At 40.9% G+C, this 22857-nt stretch overlaps 2 protein-coding genes across 8 annotated transcripts in view; one reads left to right on the plus strand and one right to left on the minus strand.

The window, feature by feature from the left end:
- STRN3 (striatin 3) overlaps positions 1–3568 on the minus strand; it is a 106937-nt gene extending 103369 nt beyond the window's left edge. For 2 of the 4 annotated variants that reach the window (XM_058738746.1, XM_058738748.1), the window contains exon 1: positions 3032–3566. In XM_058738746.1, the coding sequence (XP_058594729.1) occupies positions 3032–3313 (282 nt within the window). In that variant the 5' untranslated portion in view covers positions 3314–3566. Of the gene's footprint in view, positions 1–3031 lie in introns of all 4 variants that reach the window. The other 2 variants (XM_058738750.1, XM_058738747.1) reach the window with 2 other exon arrangements.
- The window catches only part of AP4S1 (adaptor related protein complex 4 subunit sigma 1), a 50262-nt gene continuing 29672 nt past the window's right edge, over positions 2268–22857 (plus strand). Inside the window, exon 1 of one of the 4 annotated variants that reach the window (XM_058738756.1) lies at positions 2268–2413. The gene's annotated coding sequence lies outside the window, so the exon portion shown is untranslated. Of the gene's footprint in view, positions 2504–2770; positions 2907–22857 lie in introns of those variants that run through there. The other 3 variants (XM_058738755.1, XM_058738754.1, XM_058738753.1) reach the window with 3 other exon arrangements.

The raw sequence follows: 22857 nt of genomic DNA on the forward strand, positions 1-22857 counted from the left end.
GACAGAGGCAAGAGACGGGGTACAGAAGCGGGTTTGGTGCTGACAGCAGAGAGCTGGATGCGGGGCTCAAACTCACGAACCATGAGATCATGACCTGAGCAGAAGTCAGACACTAAACCAACTGAGGCACCCAGGCACCCCAACACATACATTTTTAAATGTGCTTCTCACAAGCAATCCTATTCAAGACTGAAGTTATCTAAAGTAAATTCAGTATTCCAGAAGCAAACCTGAAACCCAATTAACTAAGGAACCCAATAAAACATTTTAGAGAAATATGAAGAACAAAATCATACAAATATAATCACGAACATTTTATTCCAAAAGAATCTCTGTGAAATAATGAAAATCCCTGGAAACAAGAGTCTAGAAACACTGTAGAATTTGTTCAAAATAAACAAAAAAAAACTTACAATGGCTCTATCAGGACTAATATGCCAGTAGCACATCAACTGGAAAGCAAACAAGGAAAAGGAATCTTAGATTTTTACGGGTGCCTGGGTGGCTCAGTCGGTTGGGCGTCCAACTTCGGCCCAGGTCATGATCTCATGGTTTGTGAGTTCGAGCCCCACATCAGGCTCTGTGCTGACAGCCTGGAGCCTGGAACCTGCTTCGGATTCTGTGTCTCCCCCTCTCTCTGCCCCTCCCCTGCTCGTGCTCAGTCTCTATCTCTCAATAATGAATGTTAAAAAAAATTTTTAAAAATTTTTTTACCATTACTGGCAAAGAGAACTAAAAGGGAAAGAAAGGGCTAAGGCAGACAATATAGATCTCATTAAGGTATAGATTTTATTAATTTAGACACAAATAAGACATTTTCTCAGATACTTAAATTAGTGAAGCTTATAAATGCATTGTTAACTTGCAAAGTGTTAAAATCCAATATTTCAAGGTACTTACAGGGCAAAATAAACGTCTCACCCTCTAGGGCGGGGGAATACAAGCTTTCATACCATAGTGCAAAGGTCATAGACACTGTATCCAGGGACTGGTGAGTGAGTCCAGGCCTTGTGCATTTGTAAATGCAATTTTAAAAAATAACTGTCTCACTATCTTCACAAAAATATTCTTTGCAACATGGTACAGTAAAAAGTTGTGTATCAGTAGAACTCTATAAATCTCAGACATTTTAGACCACATTATACATAAGTTTAAAGAAACAACAGACAATTCTTACCTAAGCTTTTTGAAAACTATACTTTTAAAAGTCCAAAAGTATATCAAAGCACAATTTTAAAACACTGAATTGACTAACAGGTATTAACTTGTAATTAATTTTTTTGAAGACTTGATAAAGAGTCAAGAAATATAAACACCAATGCTTTTTTTGTTTTTCAAGTAGGTTCCAGGCTGTGGAGCCCAAAGTGGGGCTTCAACTGATGACCCTGAGATCGAGATCTGCCCTGAGATCAAGAGTCTGACACTTAACTGACTAAGCCACCCACGGTGCCCCGAAACATCCTTACCCTGTAAAAAAATGTTTTTTAAGTTTATTTTTGAGAGGTACAGAGAGACAGAGAGAGCGCGCGTTGGAAGCGCAGAGAGAGAGAGAGAGAGAGACACAGAATCCGAAGCAGGCTCCAGGCTCTGAGCTGTCAGCACAGAGCCCTGCTTGGGCTCAAACTCACAGATGGCAAGATCTTGACCTGAGCCGAAGTCAGACATTTAGCCAACTGAGCCACCCAGGCATCCCAACATCCTTACTTTTTTAAAAGTTTAGCTTCAACAACTTTGTAGAGTCCAATAAAAGTTTACTAACTCAAAATTAAAGTAATATATATTTGTTTGAAGACACTCTAATCCAATCTTCCTTCTTTAAACACTATATTTTCCTAACTATTCACCAACATATATGACGTATATATCAGCCAACACTACTGCTTACATTCTAAATATATACCAGTCTGAAGAACAGGTGCGACACTATTTAGATGCATGCTTTTTTCTTCTAAGCCTAAATTTGCCCTGGAAAGGGATTTAAAAATAAACACAAATACCCAAGAGTTGAACAATCCTCTTAAAAAGATATAGCCATTCTGAAATTCAAGACATGAGCGCTTCAGCTACCAACATCTTCCAAAAGTGAACCAGCCTATCAAAGTTTCACCTTAAAAAGATCAAATAAGGCTCAATTATTAAGGGTCCTGAGGATATTTAACTTTGCTTCCCCTGTGTCAGTAACGTGGGAAAGTACGTTTTACTTCAAGCTAGTATTAAATCTTTTCTCAGTCGTTTCATAAAGACAGCAGAGATACTCTGGTTTGGCTTTTTATGGATAAAGGGGATGGAGGAAGAGGTGGCCAGCTGAAGGGTACTCTAAAAAGAAAAACTCAATTTAGGGAAGCACAGATGAGTCAGTCACTGAGGAAGAACTAACTAAAAGAGAACCTAAGTGAATAAGGCAGCATCCCAGGTAAGAAGGTACCTAAAGTTGGCGATAGGAAATGAAAACTTCACAAGTATGCAGCAAGACCTGGAAAGAAGCGTGGCTGTCAAGGGGCAAGTGCGTACCAACTCCGGGGGAGGGGGCCAAAAATGCCAAATAGGATGGGGGGGGGGGGCGGGTGATGAGGAAAAAGGTAATAAAATGTCCAGCCCAAACCCCTTCCTCGGGTTCTCCATCTCAACAGGCACAACCAAAAACCACCTCAATGCCCAGTAACCCCAAGCCGGACTATCCCACAGAAAGGAGTTTAGTCCCAAGCCCCGGAGGCCCGGCAGGCCGCCTCCAGAGGAGCCCCCGCAGACGCCATACTAAAAGTCAAAATGGCTGCCCCAAGGAAGCCCGCACCGCGCAGCTGAGAAGGGTTGGGGAACAAGCTTCTGCGGGAAAGGGGGAGGGGGGCTCTCGGAAGAGCCGTCGCCAGAACCGTAGGCAGGAGTATCGCCCCCCCCGAGCTGCACAGGTAGGTTCCCCTCGGCCTCCCAAGGCCAGGGGCTCGGACGGAGGGGAGTCCCGGCCCCACCCCCCCCCCCCCCGACCGGGAACCCTGCCGCCGCAGCCGTCCCGCACACCGCCCCAGCGAGGTACCTGCAATTCGGCCCGCTCCACCTCCCAGTGCGCCCGCTCCATCTCGAACCGAGCCCACTCGTGCTGGATGTAGTGCAGGATCCCTGGGATAGTGTATTGCTGCGGCCGGGACAGCTCCGGGCCTGACGCGGGACCCGCTCCCTCGGCGGCTGGAGGACCCCCGCCGCCCGCCGCTCCATTCCCCCCTGGCGAAAGGCTCATGTTCCCCCCAGGTCCCTGCTGCTGCCGTGGAGGGGCCGCCATCCCCGGGCCGCTACCACCGCCTCCGGCAAGCTCGTCCATTGTGTGTGGGGCCCCGGCCGGGGCGCAGGGCGAGAAGCCGACGGCTGGGGGAAGGGCCGGGGAGGGTGGCCCCGCGCTGGCGGCGGGGCGGAGGCCGGCTGGGAGAGGAGCGAGGAGGGAGTCGGTGCTGTATGCTTGCCGTGGGTCAGAGTAGGGAGCTGCCGGTCGCCGCCATTACAGTCCCTCCTCCATCTGTCCGTCTCACTCACTCACTTTAGGGAAAGGGGGGGGCCGCGGCGGGAGGGGGAGAGGGGGCTGGGTTGGGAAGGGGATAGACGTAGGGCCGTCACAAGCGCGCAGCATACTGGGTAGAGAACGCCGCTGCCGCCGCACGCCCAGCAGCCAAATAGAGTGCGGCCTCACCATACGCAGGCGTACTGAAGACTCAGTAAGGGTTGGCGTTTGAGGCTGGGTATGAACTCTAGCCCCGCCCCTAGGCCCTCCCTCAGACTTGCTCCGGGTGTCTCCGTGTGGGTACCGGAAAGTGAGCCACTCGCGCTTTTGGGAGCCAACCGGTCTCATGCTGCCAACAATTTCCGTCGCTCAGTCACCAAGCCCCCAGGGCGCCTTTCTCCACCCAAGGGTCTCAGCAGCATGCCTGCCTACAGAGCTGGGTTTTAACCTGGCTGGGCGGTCTGGCCAGCCGCAGCCGGTCCCGGATTCCTGACGTTGCTTTTGCATTCCTTGCGTGTTTCAGGATGTCCCAGAGGGTCGGGCCTCTTTCTGTGCTTGTCACTCGTTCTTTCTCTGGTTTCTTAGCACCAGTCAGTTTCTGAGGCTTTGGGGACGTTCTCTTTTGGCAGATAGCCCAGATCCTTCTGGACATGGTGACTGATCCCGGCCTCCGTTTCGAGCCCGGATTTAACTAATTCTGCGCTCTGGGTCGCCCGTCGCAACTTGTTCCAGTTTGCCTCGCCTCTTCTTTCCTATCTGGGGTGGGTTGTGGGGGTGGGGGGAGAAGCAGGAACGAATGTTTGCATTTTTTTCTTGGGAGAAGGGATAGTGAAAAACTTTAGATCTTGACGGTGATGCGTAGAGGGAGAAGGATAACTTTGAAAGGGACTTAGACTAAAAATGCAATGTTTTAGAATGAATGGGTTTACAAATAGCAGGATTCATAGCAGAATCTTTTGATGAAAATAGAAAATAAACGCATCGTGAATACAACGTAAAATCCTAGATGAACAGCTGAAGAAGTTTTCCTGGATTATGAAACGATGTTTGAAGAATATAATATACAAGCTTAATCTTTTAAGTACCATAGTGTGTGTTTTTATGTGCTTAGGTTGACAGGAAACATTCTTAATGAGCTAATAAGCTTCTAAAGAAAGTTAATATAGCTACTAACCTCTTGACTGAAAATTAGGACAAAAGTAATATTTAACGATATAATAAGGAAAAGATGTTAACAATTAAAGCTGTGCAGGAAAATTGCACATAAAATTGATGGCATTAACTTTTTTTCTTCTCTACTACCAATAAAATTATCACTGTGGAATACACACAACCACTCAAGGTATAATTTCAAAAAGATAAAAATAGTACATCTTATTTTATCATGTCTGCTTTACTGTTATTATAGTTTAATGGACAGCATTGGACTTGTAACCCATGTTGCCATGTTTTATTTGTATATGAACTGGGGTCTTAGGTCACATATTATTAAGAACTATGTTTCCATATTATTAAAGTACTATTTCTCCATTTTATAATGACCAACATACAACCTGCTTATTCACTCCTCTTCCTTTTTGAGGGTACTGATAGCACATAAAAAGTTACAAAATATGTCTCCCAAGAAACATGTGTGAGCAGTTGTGATTGATTTTTGTCCTCAACTAAAGAAGAACATGTGCACTTGTACTTCCTACTGGTACCTCAAGCTCAAGACTAGATTTATAATCCTTCTATTTTCCTCCCCACCTTCAAAAACAAACAATTCTGTTTCTTTTCTATTACCTATCTTGTTAAGTGGCATATTCAAACCCGAGGTCTAGCAGTTGTTCTAGTACCTTCCTTTCACTCAACTCTCACATCCAATCCCTTTCTCAGTAACATCCTTCATTTTTATTACTTATCTATTTCATATCTATTCCATCATCTTTATTCATGTGTTAAATTTAAATGTTCACACCTCTACTCTTCCCCTACCTCCACTACCACTGATGCCTGAGGGATCTTCAGAAGGCAGATCTGATTCTGTTATTCCCTGCTTAAAATATTTGAGTCATCCTCAGATTTAGAATGAAGCCTGAACTGTAGCATAGCATATAAAAATACTTCAAATTCTAGATCCACTCTATCGGCTAATCTGCCATCACGCTATCATGGCACCCATTCTTCTCCAGCCAATCTGCACTGTTTTTGGTTCCTCAAAAACAGTACTATTTCATTTCACAAGAATTTAACAGATACTGTACCCCCTTGGCTTTCCTTCCCTTCCCTTGGCAAAGTATTACTTTGCTAAGAAGCTTTTTAGATCCCTGAATTAGATTCACTTTTAAAATCTCAAGTGCTAGGGCTCCTAGGTGGGTGGCTCAGTTGGTAAGCATCCAACTCTTGATTTCGGCTCAGGTCATGATCACGGTTTGTGATTGCAAGCACACATGTGTTCTCTCTCTCTCTCTCTCTCTCTCTCTCTCTCTCTCTCTCAAAATAAACATTTTAAAATAATAAGGAAATAAAATTTCAAATGCTTCCTTTTTGAAGAATTCCAGTTGAACATGTCTACACTCGCTTTCACCATGGTTTTATAAATGCCAATAACGCAGTCCTTGGCCATGTTCTTCCCAGATCATAGTCATATATCTGAGGATTGCAGCCTCTTAGAGAGGTAGGAGCCATGCCCCTCTTGTTTGTAACTATACTCCCAGTGTCTGGAACGGTACAATCTCCTCAAAATGATGAACAATTTAGGGGTGCCTGGGTGGCCCAGTCACCTAAGTGACTGACTTGGGCTCAGGTCACAATCTTACAGCAGGTGAGTTCACGCCCCACATCAGGCTGTCTGCTGTCAGCACAGAGCCAGCTTTGGCTCCTCTGTCCCCCTCTGTCTCTGCCTCTCTCTCTCAAAAATAAATAAATATTCCTAAAAAATGATGAATAATTTAAATTTAGAATAACAGGTATATTTTTCCTTCACCTCGATCTTTTTGTATTATTTTTACTACCATTATTTCAGCTATTTCAAGGGTCAATGACTAAAACTGCCCTGAGTTCTTATTTTGTTTTTGTTTAGATTTTTAAATTATTTTTAAGTGATCTCTACACCCAATGTGGGGCTCTAACCCACAACCCTGAGATCAAATGTCTCAGGCTCCACCTATGGAGCCAGCCAGGTGCCCCTTGTTCTTGTTTTTATAATTGACTTTTTACCCTGAGTATCAAAAGTAAAAGACACCAAGATTTTCTCCTCTGAGAGAATTAAAAAAAATTTTTTTTAATGTTTATTTTTGAGAGAGAGAGAGAGAGAGAGACAGAGCATGAGCAGAGGAGGGGCAGAGAGGGAGACACAGAATCTGAAGCAGGCCCCAGGCTCCATGCTGACAGCACAGAGCCCGATGCCCATGAACTGTGAGATCATGACCTGAGCCAAAGTCAGACACTCAACAGACTGAGCCACCCAGGCGCCCCAAGAGGAGAATATTTTTTATATTATTTTCATTAGACTTTGTGTCCATGACTCCTGAGGACGCTCTGCAATCAGCTCCTAGAATCTTGTCCTCTGTACATAATGAGTTTCCCAGGCCATAGTATCATCTACAACTCACCTAACTAGAACTCCCTCCTGGAATTGTGGCTGAGTCATTTCCTGTCTTCAGTTTCACCTTTGAAACTTCCTATTTGTTCTGTCCTTTCATCTGTTCTGTTCATTCCTCCTCCTCTCCCACTGATTTGATTCTTAGTTTCAGTATACTGCTGAGAATGCCTATTTATATTAAATATAAATTTATAAATTTAGAATTTTAGATTTTTTTTCCTTTCCTGTTAGCTAATCTTAGACACCTCTGTGATTAGACACCTCTGTGATTTGGTCAGACACTGTCTGACCAAAAAGGGATTTGTCATATTTGATGTACATATATTGTGTCAGCAGAGGTATGTTAAGGAATTCCAGGTTTTTAAAATAAGTCAGGAGTAATTAACACTCAGATGCCCTCTTTCCAATTATTGCAATACCTGATGTACAAAGAGTTTTGGCCCTGCCTTAGAGAACCATATGGTTCCCTGTAATTACTCACCTGAACATCCAGTTTTATACCTTGCTGACTATGAACCTGACATCCTTCTAACAGGGAGCTCAAACCGGTTCACAAACACTAATCCAGTCATCTTTTTGCATCATGTGGAAAGGTGGCAACAAGTATTATTATCTCCAGTAACACAAGAAAGCTGAGGTATAGAGTTCTGGGTCACCTCCTCAGGCCCTCAGTAGAATAGGAAGTGGGCCCACTCTTCTATCAATGAGTGTATGCTTTTATTCAGAAACAAATAAAATCTCCCTGCACTATCCTGCCTCCTACTGTCCTATCAATGGCTCGATATCCTGTCTCTGGTTCCCAAATCATTTGCACTCTTAAAATCATTTTTAGGTGGTTTTGGGGTGATTTCACTCACTTGAGGAAATTATGTAGTGTTTACATGTATAAATATAGAGAACAAATGAGTATTAGAGCCCAGAGGAAGATATTTTAGAAGACCTGGCATGTGTTCAAAAACCAAAGGAGCAGGGGTGCCTGGGTGGCTCAGTCAGTTAAGCATCCGGCTTCAGCTCAGATCATGATCTTGAAGTTCATGGGTTCAAGCCCTGCATCAGGCTCTGTGCTTACAGCTCAGAGCCTGGAGCCTGCTTCAGATTTTGTGTCTCTGTCTCTCTTTGCCCCTACCCCGCTCATGCTCTATCTCTCTCTCTCTCAAAATAAATAAATATTAAAAAAAAAAAAGGAGCAAACTATAACGTAGATGGAAAGGAAAAAGAGGAGATAGCTTTGCCCTGTGCAGTGGTTGCACCTGCAAAATAAGATCACTACAAGAGTTGCCTGTGGCTAAGAAAATTGTAGAAATACATACAGGGCACTGGAACTATTCAAACAATATGTTGTGTGGGAAAGAAAAGGAAAAAGACCTTCAAAGATTATAGAAAAATAGGTACCAAAACCTTTAGACGGGCTATATAAAATTCTAGTCCAAGTTCATTCCTGAGTTGTCTTCTGGGTAACATGAGTCAGAAAGCAGTAGGCTGTGATAATATTATATAATAGCTAACTCACAGAGATGTCAAAATTGAAGAAAAAAAATTGCCTGGAGCAAAGTCCCTCCTGGACATTGGCTAAAAGTGAACAACCAGGTCTACAACCATAAGAAACAAATGACTGGAAAATGTGACTGAATGGGAAATTGCCAAAACTTTCCTAGGTAGTAATTTAACAATCTTGGAAGTGTGGTTTGTCTCCTGTTAGAGCAACAGTGGAGGATAGTCAAAAGAATAATACCAGATACAGACACTTTGCCTGAGAAATCTATGCTAGAGAGTATTCTCTTTGGAGAATGTTTTGAATTTGGCAAAAAATCACAAAAACTTGTTTTTTTATAACTTATTTTAAGTTTATTTATTTACTTTAAGAGAGAAAGACAGAGCACGGGGGGAGGGGCAGAGAGAGGGAGAGAGAGAGAATCCCAAGCAGGCTCCGCACTGTCAGTGTGGAGTCAGGTGTGGGGCTTGCATTCACAAACTGTGGGATCATGACCTGAGCTGAAATCTAGAGTCAGATGCTTAACCGACTGAGCCACCCGGGCACCCCTATAACAAAATATTTTTAAATGATGGTTTTGTCTTTCTATTAATAGACTCACCTAAAGCACATGATGATTACCCCACAAAAAAAGATTGAAGAATTCTTCAGAGCATTTTTAAATAAATCCTATTCTCCTTTGCTCCTTTTGCTTTATAGGTTTTAATATAATAATTAGATATTCTAAATCATGTGGTGCATAGACTTTTTCTATTTAACTTTTTAGTTTGAAAAAAAGTTTTTAAAATTTTTTTATGTTTATTTTTCAGAGAGAGAGAGACAGAGTGTGAGCAGGCAAGGCACAGAGTGAGAGAGAGGGAGACACAGAATCCAAAGCAGGCTCCAGGTTCTGAGCTGTCAGCACAGAGCCTGATGCGGGGCTCGGACCCACAAACTGTGAGATCATGACCCTGAGCTATAGTCGGACACTTAACCGACTGAGCCACCCAGGCGCCCCTATTTTGAAAAATTTCAATCACGGGGTGCCTATCTAACTCAGTCAGGAGAACATGCAACTCGATCTCCGGGTTGTAAGTTCGAGCTCCACATTGGGTATAGAGATTACTTAAAAATAAAATCTTAAAAAAAAAAAAAAATTCACTCATGTAAAAATAGAAAAAAGGTCTTATGACTACACTTTCAACAATTATCAAGGTTTTGCTGTTCTTAGTTCATCTAGTCCACATTTTTTCTGAGGAATTTTTTTTTACTCTTACAAAAATTTATTTAATAAAACAGTTTAATATAAAAATGTATGCAGCCCCCCAAAAAATGTATGCAGCCATTTCCATATCATAGTAAAACTGGCTCATTGGAGAGGAGACGTGTGAAAGCAATTGATTTCTGTAGTGAATAAGCCTTTGTTTAAACTCATTCTAAGGCTTCTAACATGATGATACTATTTCCTCATATTACCACCTTTCCAGTATTGTTCTGTTGCCCACTAACTGCCATCTCGATGCATTCATTTATCACAAGTTTCATAAAGCTGTCAAATTCCTCAATATTCCTTGGACACATGTGCCCCTTTTTAATTTCAATTACAGCTTCTTGGCCCTAAATTTTTCAACTTGGGAAGGTAAGCTTTGCTCGTGATATTACTTGACAAGATCAAAGATGCATTGAAACAGAATTCATGGCCTCCCCCATGCTCCCATGGCAAGCCCATTAATATTTTAAAATAAATCCGAGACATCATATTATTTCATTGGTATATACTTCTCTAAGTATCTTTAACAGATTAGGACCTTTTTTTTTTAATATACCACAATATCAATGTCATACCTACAAAGTTAATGGTAATTTCTTTATGTAGTCTAATCCTTAGTTCGTATTCGATTTCTGCCAATTGTGTCAAAAAAAATTTTTTTAAAGAGTTCATGACTTCACGGATTACCTGGGCAGCTCAGTCAGTTGAGTGACCGACTCTTGATGTTGGCTTAGGTCATGATCCCAGGGTTGTGGGATCGAACCTGGCATCCAGCTTGCTTAAGATTTGTGGGGCTTGCTTGCTTAAGATTCTCTCTCTTTTTGCCCCTCTCCCCTGCTCATGCTTGCTCTCTCCTCTCTCTCTCTCTCTCTCTCTAAAAAAAAAGACTTGGTGACTTCAAATCAGGATGCTAACAAAATCTACATATTTCATTTAGTTGATGTATCTTTAGCTCTTTGTTGATTTTGCCTTCCCCTCACCCCAATATTGTCATGCCATTTTGTTGAAGAGACCAGGTTATTTCTCCTATAGAATTTTCCACTTTTGGCTGATTGCATTTTTCTGGTATTATTTAGCATATTCCTTTCTCCTCCATATGTTCTGTAAACTAGATCTAGATCTAGAGGCTACATTTGATTCAGGTTTTATTTATTTTTTTGGCAAAACACTTCTCCACTGGGGATGCAGTGTACTTTCTATTGCATCACACCAGGCAGCACGTAATGTCTAGTTGTCTTAATTTTTGTAATGCACTAATCTTGATCAGCTTGATCTAGCTTTGTCAGCCCTAGCTAGCTAGCTAATTTTCTTTTAACAGATATATTATGTTCCACCCTCAGTAGTTCCTCCTCAGCGTGGGATCTGTCCTACAAAAGAGCTTGTGCCAGGTGTTGCCGGACCTTTCCTTGTACTCATTGGCAAAAGAGACCCTGCCAGGACTCCTCCCAGTTCTCACAGTGGTTCTTAGATTCACTCCTGGGTCTCTCATTTCTTTTTTTTTTTTTTTTTGGGGGGGGGTGCGGGGGGAAGCCTCTCACTTCAAATGGGGGAGCGGGGCCCCTTCCTTTGGATAAAGACTTGGCAATTTCTGGATTCTTTTTCTCTTTTGACCCTTACAAGACCACAGTTTCAAACCTCCACTCTAGCCAGCACAGTTGGGGTCACCCAGTTTTTGTTGCTAAGTGTAGTTTGACTCTACCCATTAGAGTTCTAGAGTTCCAGGGGTTGTTTTTCACCCGATTTTTGGTAAAGATGTTGCCTATAGACTTGTGGGTTTTTTCCCCCATCTTTGCTGCTATCACCGTTTTTTTCTGAGGGCATCCTGGGAGCTCCCAAAACTACTCTGCTGCTATCACCACTCCCTTGCCTGTCTACACTCTTGGCATTTTAAAGTTTAAATTGCCTGCTACTTAACCTAAAGTTAGTACAGCCTGCTACTGAAATAGTTTCATTGGACCACTACTAAAGTATTCGAGACATTTTTGCTCTTCAAGGATTGTGAGATATTTAAGCGAGTATAAATTCAAGTATGAATATCCTTGGGGCAACAGTTGGGCCAGCTCTTGTCTGACAACTTTAATATCCTATGTACATTTTCAGTGGGAACTATAACATGTTGTTATCCCTTATTGTGCAATTCAGAAAAGCAAAAGGTGCTCCTGGGCAAAGGGCAGCCAAGCAGGCCACCTGAAAAGCCCTGCATTCACTCTGATATTTGATCTGAACGAGAATGATACTAAATTCAGATACGTGTCTGCAAACTTGCCTTGGACAGCATTTGCTGGGTATGTTTTATTTATTGGAAGTAGAAAGGGAGATTAGCTGAACTCACTAAGAGGGCAAATCAGACGTAGGAATTTTGGAAGTTTAGGTCTAATTACAAATGTTAAGCACGCTGTTGTAAATGTAGTAATATGAGTTTTACTGTCCTAAATTTGCACATTATCTGCCTGAATCATTTTAGGCTCCATGTTGAGCTCAACTAAAAGCAAATAATCTGTTAGAATTGCACCTTTTGTGTTTTGCTCCAGGATCAGAATCAAACTGCCAAAATATGCACGTTAGCCAGTTAAAGGTTTTGTACAGAGAGTACAACCAGCTCGAGTGAGATTTACACTAGTGAATGAAGAGTGAAATTGGGCATCCCTGGTCATATTACTGCCATCACTGCATTACTGGTGTCTTGAGGCAAACCTGGAGGTAAAGAGCAGTACATAGGAGCACAGACTCTGGAGTCAGACTAACCAGCCTTGAGTCCTTTCTCCACTGTTTTACTGGGTGACCTTTGGCAAGTGACTAAGTTTGCACATCTATAAAGTAGAAATAAAAACAGTCTGTAACTCATAGAGCTACTATGAGGATTAACTGAATGTAGGTAAAATATTCAAAACAGCACCTGGCTGTTTAGTAATTTCTGTGTTAAGTGTTTTCTACTATTATTATCTCCCCTCATGAGTTAGTTTGTTGGGTCATGTCACACATCATATTCCAAAGAGTGAATACTGCCTTTCAGGATACAGCTGAGAAGGTCTCTCACAACCACCATCAAATATTGGGAGCATTAATTACTCATTTGTGGTGGCTGTGTCACTAATGAAAAAGATAGATCCTGTTGGGTAAGTAAACTGATCCCCAAACTGAAGCTTAATGCAGTAATTTTTGTGTTTCATTGCTTCTTCTGTTCAGAGTGATGATCTGCAGAAAGAATTTGTTATTCGAGCCGTAATTTTCCACATGATATCTTCAGGCCCTGAAATTATTGATAGAGATTCTGATATGCTTGATTTTAACTCAGGACATACTTTATGTAATTAAGAAGCTCTTGAAGTAAGAGCTTTAACACATAGCTACAATTTCATAGTACGATTTTCTTGTATATTTTTTAGAAAAAATTCACAGAGTAACTAATTTTTCCTTAAGTAATGTAAACATTAGATTTAAAAAAAAATTACAGTGTTGAAACACATTATTTGGAGATAAATTATGGAGTGATTGTTTTATATAAGCATTTTCCATAATTCCAGTATAGTATTTAAATTCAATTTGTAGTCAACTTCTCAGAGATACATTTTGTGTAAAGTGAGATTCCTTTGTATCCCAGTGACGTTTTGTTTTTTCTTTATTTGACACAAAACAATAGGAACCATCAGCAAATCAAATTTTAATTCCAAATTGCTTTAGTTTGATTTGAATTTAAAATCTGTAACATTGCACTTGACCCTTTAAGAGCACTTCATGGGCCTGTCATTCAAATCCTAATGCGATGCTGTTAGATGACTACGCTTCAGAAGGACAAATGTATAAGAAAAGTCTGTCTTTGTATAGCTTTCACAGTTTTCACTGGCAATCAGATGCCCAGCAAGAATTAACAAGACCTATCTAACTTAAGAAATACAGAAGTTATGGGGCACCTGGGTGGCTCAGTTGGTTGAGTGGCTTACTTCAGTTCAGGTCATGATCTCACGATTCGTGAGTTAGAGCCCCGCTTCAGGCTCTGTGCTGACAGCTCAGAGCCTGGAGCCTACTTTGGATTCTGGGTCTCCCTCTGTCTCTCTGCCCATCCCCGATTGCTCGCTCGCTCTCTCTCTCTCAAAAAATAAACATTAAAAAAAATTTTAAATAAAAGAAAGAAGTACAGAAGTTAGGGGCACCTGGCTGGCTCAGTCAGTAGAGCATGCAACTCTTGATACCAAGGTTGTGAGTTTGAGCCCCATATTGGGTGTAGAGATTACTTAAATGAGAGAAAGAAAAGAAAAGAAAGAAGTTAAATTTATCAGAATCCAGAATATCTGGTTTGAAATATTTCCAGTTTGAGGGGGAAACTTGATAACCATTTTATAGGAATGGGAAGTAATATGTAGTAAACTCAGTTATCTTCTCGAGTTTCTCCTTACAACACATTATAATATCAGAATAGCAAGTCCTGGGAGGATCCCAGCCATGAGACCTCTTTGCTCTGCTCTGCACTAACTCTTCTCTAAAACTAAGATACTGGATGTCTTTGTTAGTCCAAAAATCCGATAAAGATTTTTAGTCATTAAGCACAAGTATTTAATTTGTGTGGCTAATTTTAACCAAAACAATTTATCTTCTTATTTTTTTAACGTTTATTTATTTTTGAGAGAGTGTGCGCACACACACAAGTTGAGGAGGGATGGAGAGAGATGGAGACCAAGGATCCAAAGAGGGCTGGGCGATGAAGGCACAGGGCCTGATATGGGGCTGGAATCATGCCCTGAGCCAAAGTCAGCACTTGGCATTTAACCGACTGAGCCACCTAGGCACCCCCTGAACAATTTAGAATAAGATTACCCACACAATGGTATTTCTTCACTATTTCTAACCCATGCCCATGTTTTGTCAAAATAAAATGTATTCCCTATTTTAATGTTATTTTAAATTTCAAAATAAATTACCCTCCGCATAAAACTAAATAGAAGAAAGATAATTTTAGAAGAAAAAACTTAGATTTCAAAAGATAAATATTGTTATCTCTATTGCATATAGTAATGGGAAGGTTGAATCCCATTATTTGAGCCATTATTATGAGTCTCATTATTTGCCCCAAAGCAGCTTTTCTATCCAAAGAAGAGTGGAAGGTAAGATAACAACAACAACAACAACAACAACAACAACAACAACAACAACAGGCTCATGTGAACTGCAGCCATTATCAATTTGTATCTTTAAACTGTACAATACCTCCCACCACCACCAGACCTGGTAGTCAATACCTCTCTGGCAGGTGACTGATGGGGAGTCTATTCTCAATCCCTCCATCCCCCACTCCACACACACACACACACACACACACACACACACACACAGATGACTAATGAGTAAAAATAAAACATGTACTTTCAAACAGACAATGTAATGGTCTATTTATAGTACATAAATCCTCATCCTCAGTTTTTGAAATATGACTTTTCTCCCCCTGCCTGAATCATGTTGCTGTAAAGACCTTACAGTTCACCCTCTTATTTAGGATAGGAAGTCTGATACTTGAACATCTCCAAAAATACAATATCTACCCTTTTCAGTAAAACTGCTAATTTATCTCTGATTGATTTATTTATGTATGTTTTAAAGTTACAAATAACCACACTTACTTACACTTGTACCTTGGACCGAATTTGATGAGATTTCTAAAAAAAATTTTCATTATTGAAGTAAAGTTGACAATGTTACATTAGTTTCAGGTGTACACTATAGTGATTCTACAATTCTGTATGTGACTTAGCGCTAGTGCTCACTGTGATAAGTGTACTTCATGAGACTTTTTGATCAATTTACCAAAATGCCTTTAGAACAAGATTTTAGGGTCTAATGAAGCTTTAGAAATTTTTCAGATATATTCCTAGAAAAATGACAGACCAGAGTATTGAGGTTTATTCCCAAAGTACTTTTCTACAGAAATAGGAGCTTTGGGATTTCCACAAATCCTGAATTTGACTAAAATTTAACATTTTATTTATTTATTTTTTACGATTTTATTTATTTATTATTTATATCTTAAAGATATTTATTTATGGGGCGCCTGGGTGGCTCAGTTGGTTAAGCGTCCGACTTCAGCTCAGGTCACGATCTCACAGTCCGTGAGTTCGAGCCCCGCGTCGGGCCCTGGGTTGATGGCTCAGAGCCTGGAGCCTGCTTCCGATTCTGTGTCTCCCTCTCTCTCTGCCCCTCCCCCGTTCATGCTCTGTCTCTCTCTGTCTCAAAAATAAATAAACGTTAAAAAAAATTTAAAAAAAAAGATATTTATTTATTGGGGCGCCTGGGTGGCTCAGTCAGTTAAGCATCCGACTTCGGCTCAGATCATGATCTCCCAGCTCATGAGTTCGAGCCCCACATCGGGCTCTGTGCTGACAGCTCAGAGCCTGGAGCCTGCTTCAGATGCTGTCTCCCTCTCTCTCTGCCCCTTCCCTGCTTGTGCTCTGTCTCTTTCTCAAATATAAATAAACATTAAAAATATATATTTATGTATTGTGAAACAGAGAGAGCAAGACCGAATGGGGTAGGGGCAGAGAGAGACAGACAAAATCCAAGGCAGGCTCCGTGCTTTCAGCATAACAGCTGACGCGGGGCTCCATCTCACAAACTGTGAGATCATGACCTGAGTCGAAATCAACAGTCAGACGCTTAATCGACTGAGCCACCAGGCGCCCCTAAGACTTTATTTTTAAGTAATCTGTATATCCAATGTGAGGGCTCGAACTTTACAACCCCAAGGTCAAGAGTTGCATATTATACTGACTCAGCCAGACAGGTGCCCCAAAATTTAACATTTTAAAGCGTTTTAACTATTTTAAAACCAAGTTTTATTTTTTTTAGTGTTTATTTATTTATTTTAAGAGAGAGAAAGAGCACAATTGGGGTACAGGGGAGGAGGTGGGGCATCGGTAGAGAGAGAGGGAGAGAGAGAGAGAGAGACAGAATGAATAGTCCATGCAGGCGTCTGTTCCCAAGAACTGTGAGATCTTGACCTGAGCCAAAATCAAGAGTCGGACACTTAACCAACTGAACCACCCAGGCGCCCCTAAAACGAAGTTTTAAAAGCAGCACACGAAAAAAATAAAAAATAAAAAAAATAAAATAAAAGCAGCACACGTGTAAATGTGTTAAATGCCAAATTACTCAAATGTGGTTGAGGTATTTCTTGAGTGACCCAGGGATTTAACACAAAGGAAGAGTCTCCAGTGAAGCTACAGAAAATGTATTCTGGATCATAAAAAAGAGAGAGATTGGAGGAGAGGAATGGATGGAGAGAAAGGAAGAGTGGGTGACAGGTTTCCTGAAGTCAAATTTAAGTAGTCTTAGAACTGCAGCAGCAAGAATCTATTGGGAAGAATATCTAACCTACACTAGGGAGGAGGATGAGGAAGTTTTCAAAAAGGGGGGCTCTAAGTGCTGTACATTTCCTTCATGTCATGTCATCCTCACAGTAACTCTGTGAGGCAGCTGTTATTATTCTTAGATGACAGATGGGAAAACTGAATCATTGAAGAATTCCAGTTAAATATGAAGTAAAGAAACTAACTGTTTTAGTGTATAAAGAAAGAATATACAATATATTACAGACTCTGAGGGAGGTGATCCCAATTAGGTGAAAATCTGCTACTGACCAGTATTTCCTCTCATTTAAGGATGGAGACATTCCAAAACAGCTAGATAACTTTGAGGCCTGTGGGAATCGATATGATGGGGCAAGTAGAATCTAGTAGTTTGTATTTCCGTGTTGCCGATGTTTAGTCCATACTGATTAGATGCTGTCAACATGTCCACTTTGAAAAACAGTACATGTTTTAAAGAAATAACACATTTAGAAATGTCACAATAACTGAAACAATAGCTTAATTAGTTTGAGTTAACATTTATTTTCCAGTTGGATAATTTCAAAAATTATGTAACGCAGCTCAGCATTCCTAAACAAACTTTTTGTGTGTGACAGAAAGCAACAGATCTCTTAAAACTTGGGAAATAAGACAAAGTAAAGATAGAGAATAAAAATTGCCCCTAATCCTACCATCCAGATTTAAGCAAAACGCATTTTTAGTATAATTACTTCCTTCTCTGGTTATTGCTGCACAGTAGCTCTGAACTTTATGTAATGTACATGTACAATGATTTTTAGTAAGTTTACAAAGTTGTGCAAATATTTTCACACAAATAAATACAATATTAGAAGATTTTCATCATCCGTAAAAGAAACCCCATCCCCATTTTCCCCTAAACCTCTTCTTGCCCTAATTGACTACTACTGTGCTTTCTATCTGTATAAATTTGCCTTTGCTGGACATTTCAGATTAATGGAATCATTTAGTAGATAGTATTTTGTCTCTGGCTTCTTTCACTTAATGTTTTCAAGGTCCATCCATTTAGTAGCATGTCAAAGAAGTATTCTGTTGCCTTTTATTGCTGGGTCATTTTCCATTGTATGTAGATATACCATATTTTGTTTATCCATTCATTAGCTGGTGCACATTTGGGTTGTTTCCACTTTTTGGCTATTACGAATAATGCTTCTGTGAACATTCACGTTCAAGTTTTCTGCGAGTGTAGTTTCATTTCTCTTTGGCTTATACTTAAAAGTAGAATGGCTAGATGATATGGTAGATTTGTGTTGGAGTTTTTTAAAACTGCCAAATTGTTTTCCAAAGTGGCAGTAACATTTACTTTCCCATCAGCACTGCTTTGGGGTTCCAGTGCCTCTACATCCTGGCCAGCACTCGTTATTTTCTCTTTTTTATTATAGCCACTCAAGTTAGGTGTGAAATGGTATCTTGTTGTGGTTTTAATTTGAATTTTCCTAAGGATTAACGATGTTGAACATTCTTTCATGTACTTATTAGCAATTCGCATGTCCTCTTTGTTCACATGTACTTTCAAATTGTCCATTTTTTCAGTTGTGTTGCTTGTCTTGCTAGTAAGGAGTCTTTCATGTAAATACAAGTCCTTTATTACATATTTGATTTGCAAATAATTTCGCCCAGTCTGTGACTTTGCATTTTCTTAATGGTGTCTTTTGAAGTACAAATTTTCTAGTATAATAAAATCCAGCTTATTAGGGGCTGGGTGGCTCAGTCGGTTACGTGTCCAACTGATTTTGGCTCCGATCATGATCTCTTCCTTCGTAAGATTGAGCCCCACATTGATTCTCTCTCCCTCTCTCCCTCTGTCCCAAAATAAATAAACTTAAAAAAAGTTTATCAATTTTTTTCTATTTACAGATTGTTCTTTTGGTCTCAAATCTGTTTCTTCTAAAAGTTTATAGTTAAGGGGCGCCTGGGTGGCTCAGTTGGTTGAGCATCTGACTTCGGCTCAGGTCATGATCTCACAGTCCGTGCGTTCAAGCCCCACATCAGACTCTGTGCTGATAGTTCAGAGCCTGGAGCCTGCTTCGGATTCTGTGTCTCCCTTTCTCCCTGCCCGTCCCCTGCTCACGCCCTCTCTCTCTTTCAAAAATAAATAAACATAAAAAAAATATTTAAACAACTTAAAAAAAGTTTTATAGTTTTACTTCTTATATTTAAGTCTGACCTATTTTGAGTTGGTTTTGTGTCATGGTGAAATGTGAAGGACTAAATGCATTGTTGTAATTTCTTGAGGTTAAATGAAATATTCTAGTCAACTACTAGTAAATTCTTTTTTTTTTTAATGTTTATTTATTTTGAGAGAGAGAGGAAGTGGGGGAGGAGGAGAGAGAGAGAGAGAGAGAGAGAGAGAGAGAGAGAGAGAGAATCCCAAGCAGGCTCTGCACTGTCAGCGCAGAGCCAAACACAGAGCTCCATCTCATGAACCGTAATATCATGACCTGAGCCAAAATCAAGAGTTGAATACCACCCAGGTGCCCTAGTCAGCTACTAGTGAATTCTTGACAAAAGAATGGTTGTCTGCTTCCTGGAAATGTCATTATATTCCAAAATATGTACAGCTTTGAGAGAGACCAGCTGAAGCCATAAGGGATGAGACCAGCTAGCCAGAGCACCTGATGAAACTGAGGACATGTGGGGTGACATGTCAAGACAGCTTGCCCCCTCAGGGTTCATGGGTGGCTCAGTCAGTTAAATGTCTGACTCGTAGTTTCAGCTCAGGTCATGATCTCATGGTTTCGTGAGTTCAAGCCCCACCTCTTGCTCTGTGCTGGCAACACGGAACTTTTTAGGATTTTCTCTCTCCCTCTCTCTCTCTCTCTCTCTGCCCCTCCCCTGCTCACACTGTCCCTCTCTCGAAATAAACTTATTTTTTAAAAAAATAAAAGCTTGCCCCCTCAATCCAGCATTCTATGGTTTAAGAGCTATGACCAAATTAAAGAAATTGTCATCACAACTGTGTTTCTGTTTACTCTGTTCCTTGCTGTCTTGTACCTGGTAAGCACTCAGTTCTTGTTATTTAGTCTAACTTGATGTTGAGAAAGGTAAACTTCATGACCTTGTAGGTGTGCACTTTAATGAGTCTTCTATGCTTTGCCACTCCATGTATGGTTCCTGCTCCAGACCTACTAAATCAGATTCTATATTTTAACAAGCTCCCCTAAGGGATTTGTGTGCTCATTAAATTTGATAAGCATTGGTCTATAGCAGAGCAGACTATAGCCGGCAGACCACATCCAGTTGCTGACTTTTATAAATAAAGTTTTCTTGGAACACGCTACACCCATGGCTTTACATATTATTTATATCATGTGGGCTGCTTTCATTCTGCAGTAGCAGAGTAACTAGTTGAGAGAGAGACCATATGGCCCTCAGAGCCTAAAATACTACCTGGCCCTTTGCAGGAAAAGCTTTTCTGAACCCTGAACTAGGGGAAAAGAAGGAAAAAGCTCCCAAATGGTGATGTGTGGCAGAAGAATTACTGGCAGCTAGAGGTTATCCAGGTCAGAACAGAGTTTGACCAAAGAGCAGACTAAGCCATTTATAGAACATATACCTTGACACACACTCACACACACACACACCATCTATTAAAATTAGTATGCCTCTTAGATAAAAGAAAATAGGAAAGCCTGAAGTGTAATTATTGAGAATGTTAATAAAAATAAACCTCATACCTAAATATCCTTAATATACTGATAAAAATTTAGATACTTAAGCAATAAGCAAATATAACTAATATAGCCAATATGACATAGAGTTATACACACAGACACACCAACAAACAAACCCTCTTCACTCTAATACATGACCCCAAGATCAAGAGTCGCATTCTCTTCTGACTGACCCAACCAGGCACCCCTCTCTCCTTAAAAAAGAAATTTTTTTATTTAAAAAAAATCTTAATGTTTATTTTATTTTTGAGAGAGAGAGAGAGAGAGACAGAGAGACAGAACATGAGTGGAGGAGGGGCAGAGGTGGGGGGAGACAGAATCTGAAGCAGGCTCCAGGCTCTGAGCTGTCAGCATAGAGCCTGACACAGGGCCCGAACTCACCAACCGTGAGATCATGACCTGAGTTGAAGTTGGATGCTCAACCGACTGAGGCACCCAGGCGCCCCCCCCCCAAATTTTTAAAAAATTTTATTTTAGAGAGAGAGCACATGGAAACAAGAGGGGCAAAGGGGGGGGGGGAGAGAGAGAGAGAGAGAGAGAATGAATCTCAAGCAGGCTCCATGCTTAGCGCAGAGCCAATGGAGGGCTCAATCCCACAACCCTGGGATCATTAACTGTGTTGAAATCAAGACTTGGCAGCTTAACTGACTGAGCCACTCAGACACCCCTCTTATTTTTTTTTTAATGTTTATTTATTTTTAAGAGGAGAGAGAGAGAGAGTGCAAGTGGGGAAGGGGCAGAGAGAGAGGGAGACACAGAATCTGAATCAGGCTCCAGACTCCCCAGCTGTCAGCATAGAGCCTGATGTGGGGCTCAGGCCCACAAACCATGAGATCATGAACTGAGCTGAAGTCAGATGCTTACCTGAGTGAGCCACCCAGGCACCCCACCCCTCTCCTTTTTAAAGAGTAAGCTTTTTATTTGGAATCATTTTAGATTTATGAAAGAGTTGCAAAGATAGAGAATTTCTGAATACCAGACCCATTTCCTCTAATGTTGTCATTTGATCTTTGGTATATTTATCACATCTAAAAAACCAACATGGGTAGCATTATTATTAACTTTCTATGTTTGTTTGTTTATTTATTTATTTGTAATCTCTATGCCCAACGTGGGGCTCAAATTTACAACCCCAAGATGAAGAATTGCATCCTTTTCTGAATGAGTCAGTCAGGTGCCCCTCACCAATTTTTTATTGATGTCCTTGTTCTCTTCCAAGATACCACATTGCGTGTGGTCACCATTATCTCCTTAATCTGCTGTGATCTGTAATGGTTTCTCACATTTCCCTTGTTTTTCCTTATCTTTACAGTTTTGGGAAACACAGGTCAGATATTTTTTAGAATGTCCTTTAATTTGGTTTTGTCTAATGTATTTTCACATGATTAGAATGGGGTTATGGGTTTGGGGAAGAACACCAGAGAGATGAAATACTTTTGTCATCACCTCATATCAGGGGGACATGACGCCACTGATGATGTTAGCCTTCATCACTTGGTTAAGGCGGTGTGTGCCAGGTTTCTCTACTGTGAGGTTCCCGTTTTCCACTTCCACATGCTGTCCTTTGGAAGTGAGTCACTAAGTCCAGGTCACCTTCCAATGGGTGGGAGAAATTAAGCTCCCTGGAGGACTTCCTGGAGGAGAGAGTATCAACATACATACAGGTATCTCCTTCTATTAGTAAGATTTTGCTTTTAGGAAAGATCTACATTAGTACCTGTTGTCATTAACTGAAAGAAATCCAAAGAGCATTTCATGTTTATGACAAAAGAGTGTTGAGCATCCGTGTTGCAGTGAGCAGTCACAGAGGCAGCACACCTCAAGCAGCAAGAGTGGCCCCACCAAGTTCCTTCCTTGGCAGCTACATTCCACATGCCAGCATCAAGCCACCAGAGCTTCGGACTGTGTCTCTGAGGATCCGTGCTTTCTCTCGATTTATTTTTTACATTGCTTAGGCATCAGAAAAACCTAAAAGAGGTTACTTTTTTGTGTCTGG

This window comes from Neofelis nebulosa, chromosome 7 (genome assembly GCF_028018385.1).
Source record: "Neofelis nebulosa isolate mNeoNeb1 chromosome 7, mNeoNeb1.pri, whole genome shotgun sequence".
NCBI lineage: Eukaryota > Metazoa > Chordata > Mammalia > Carnivora > Felidae > Neofelis > Neofelis nebulosa.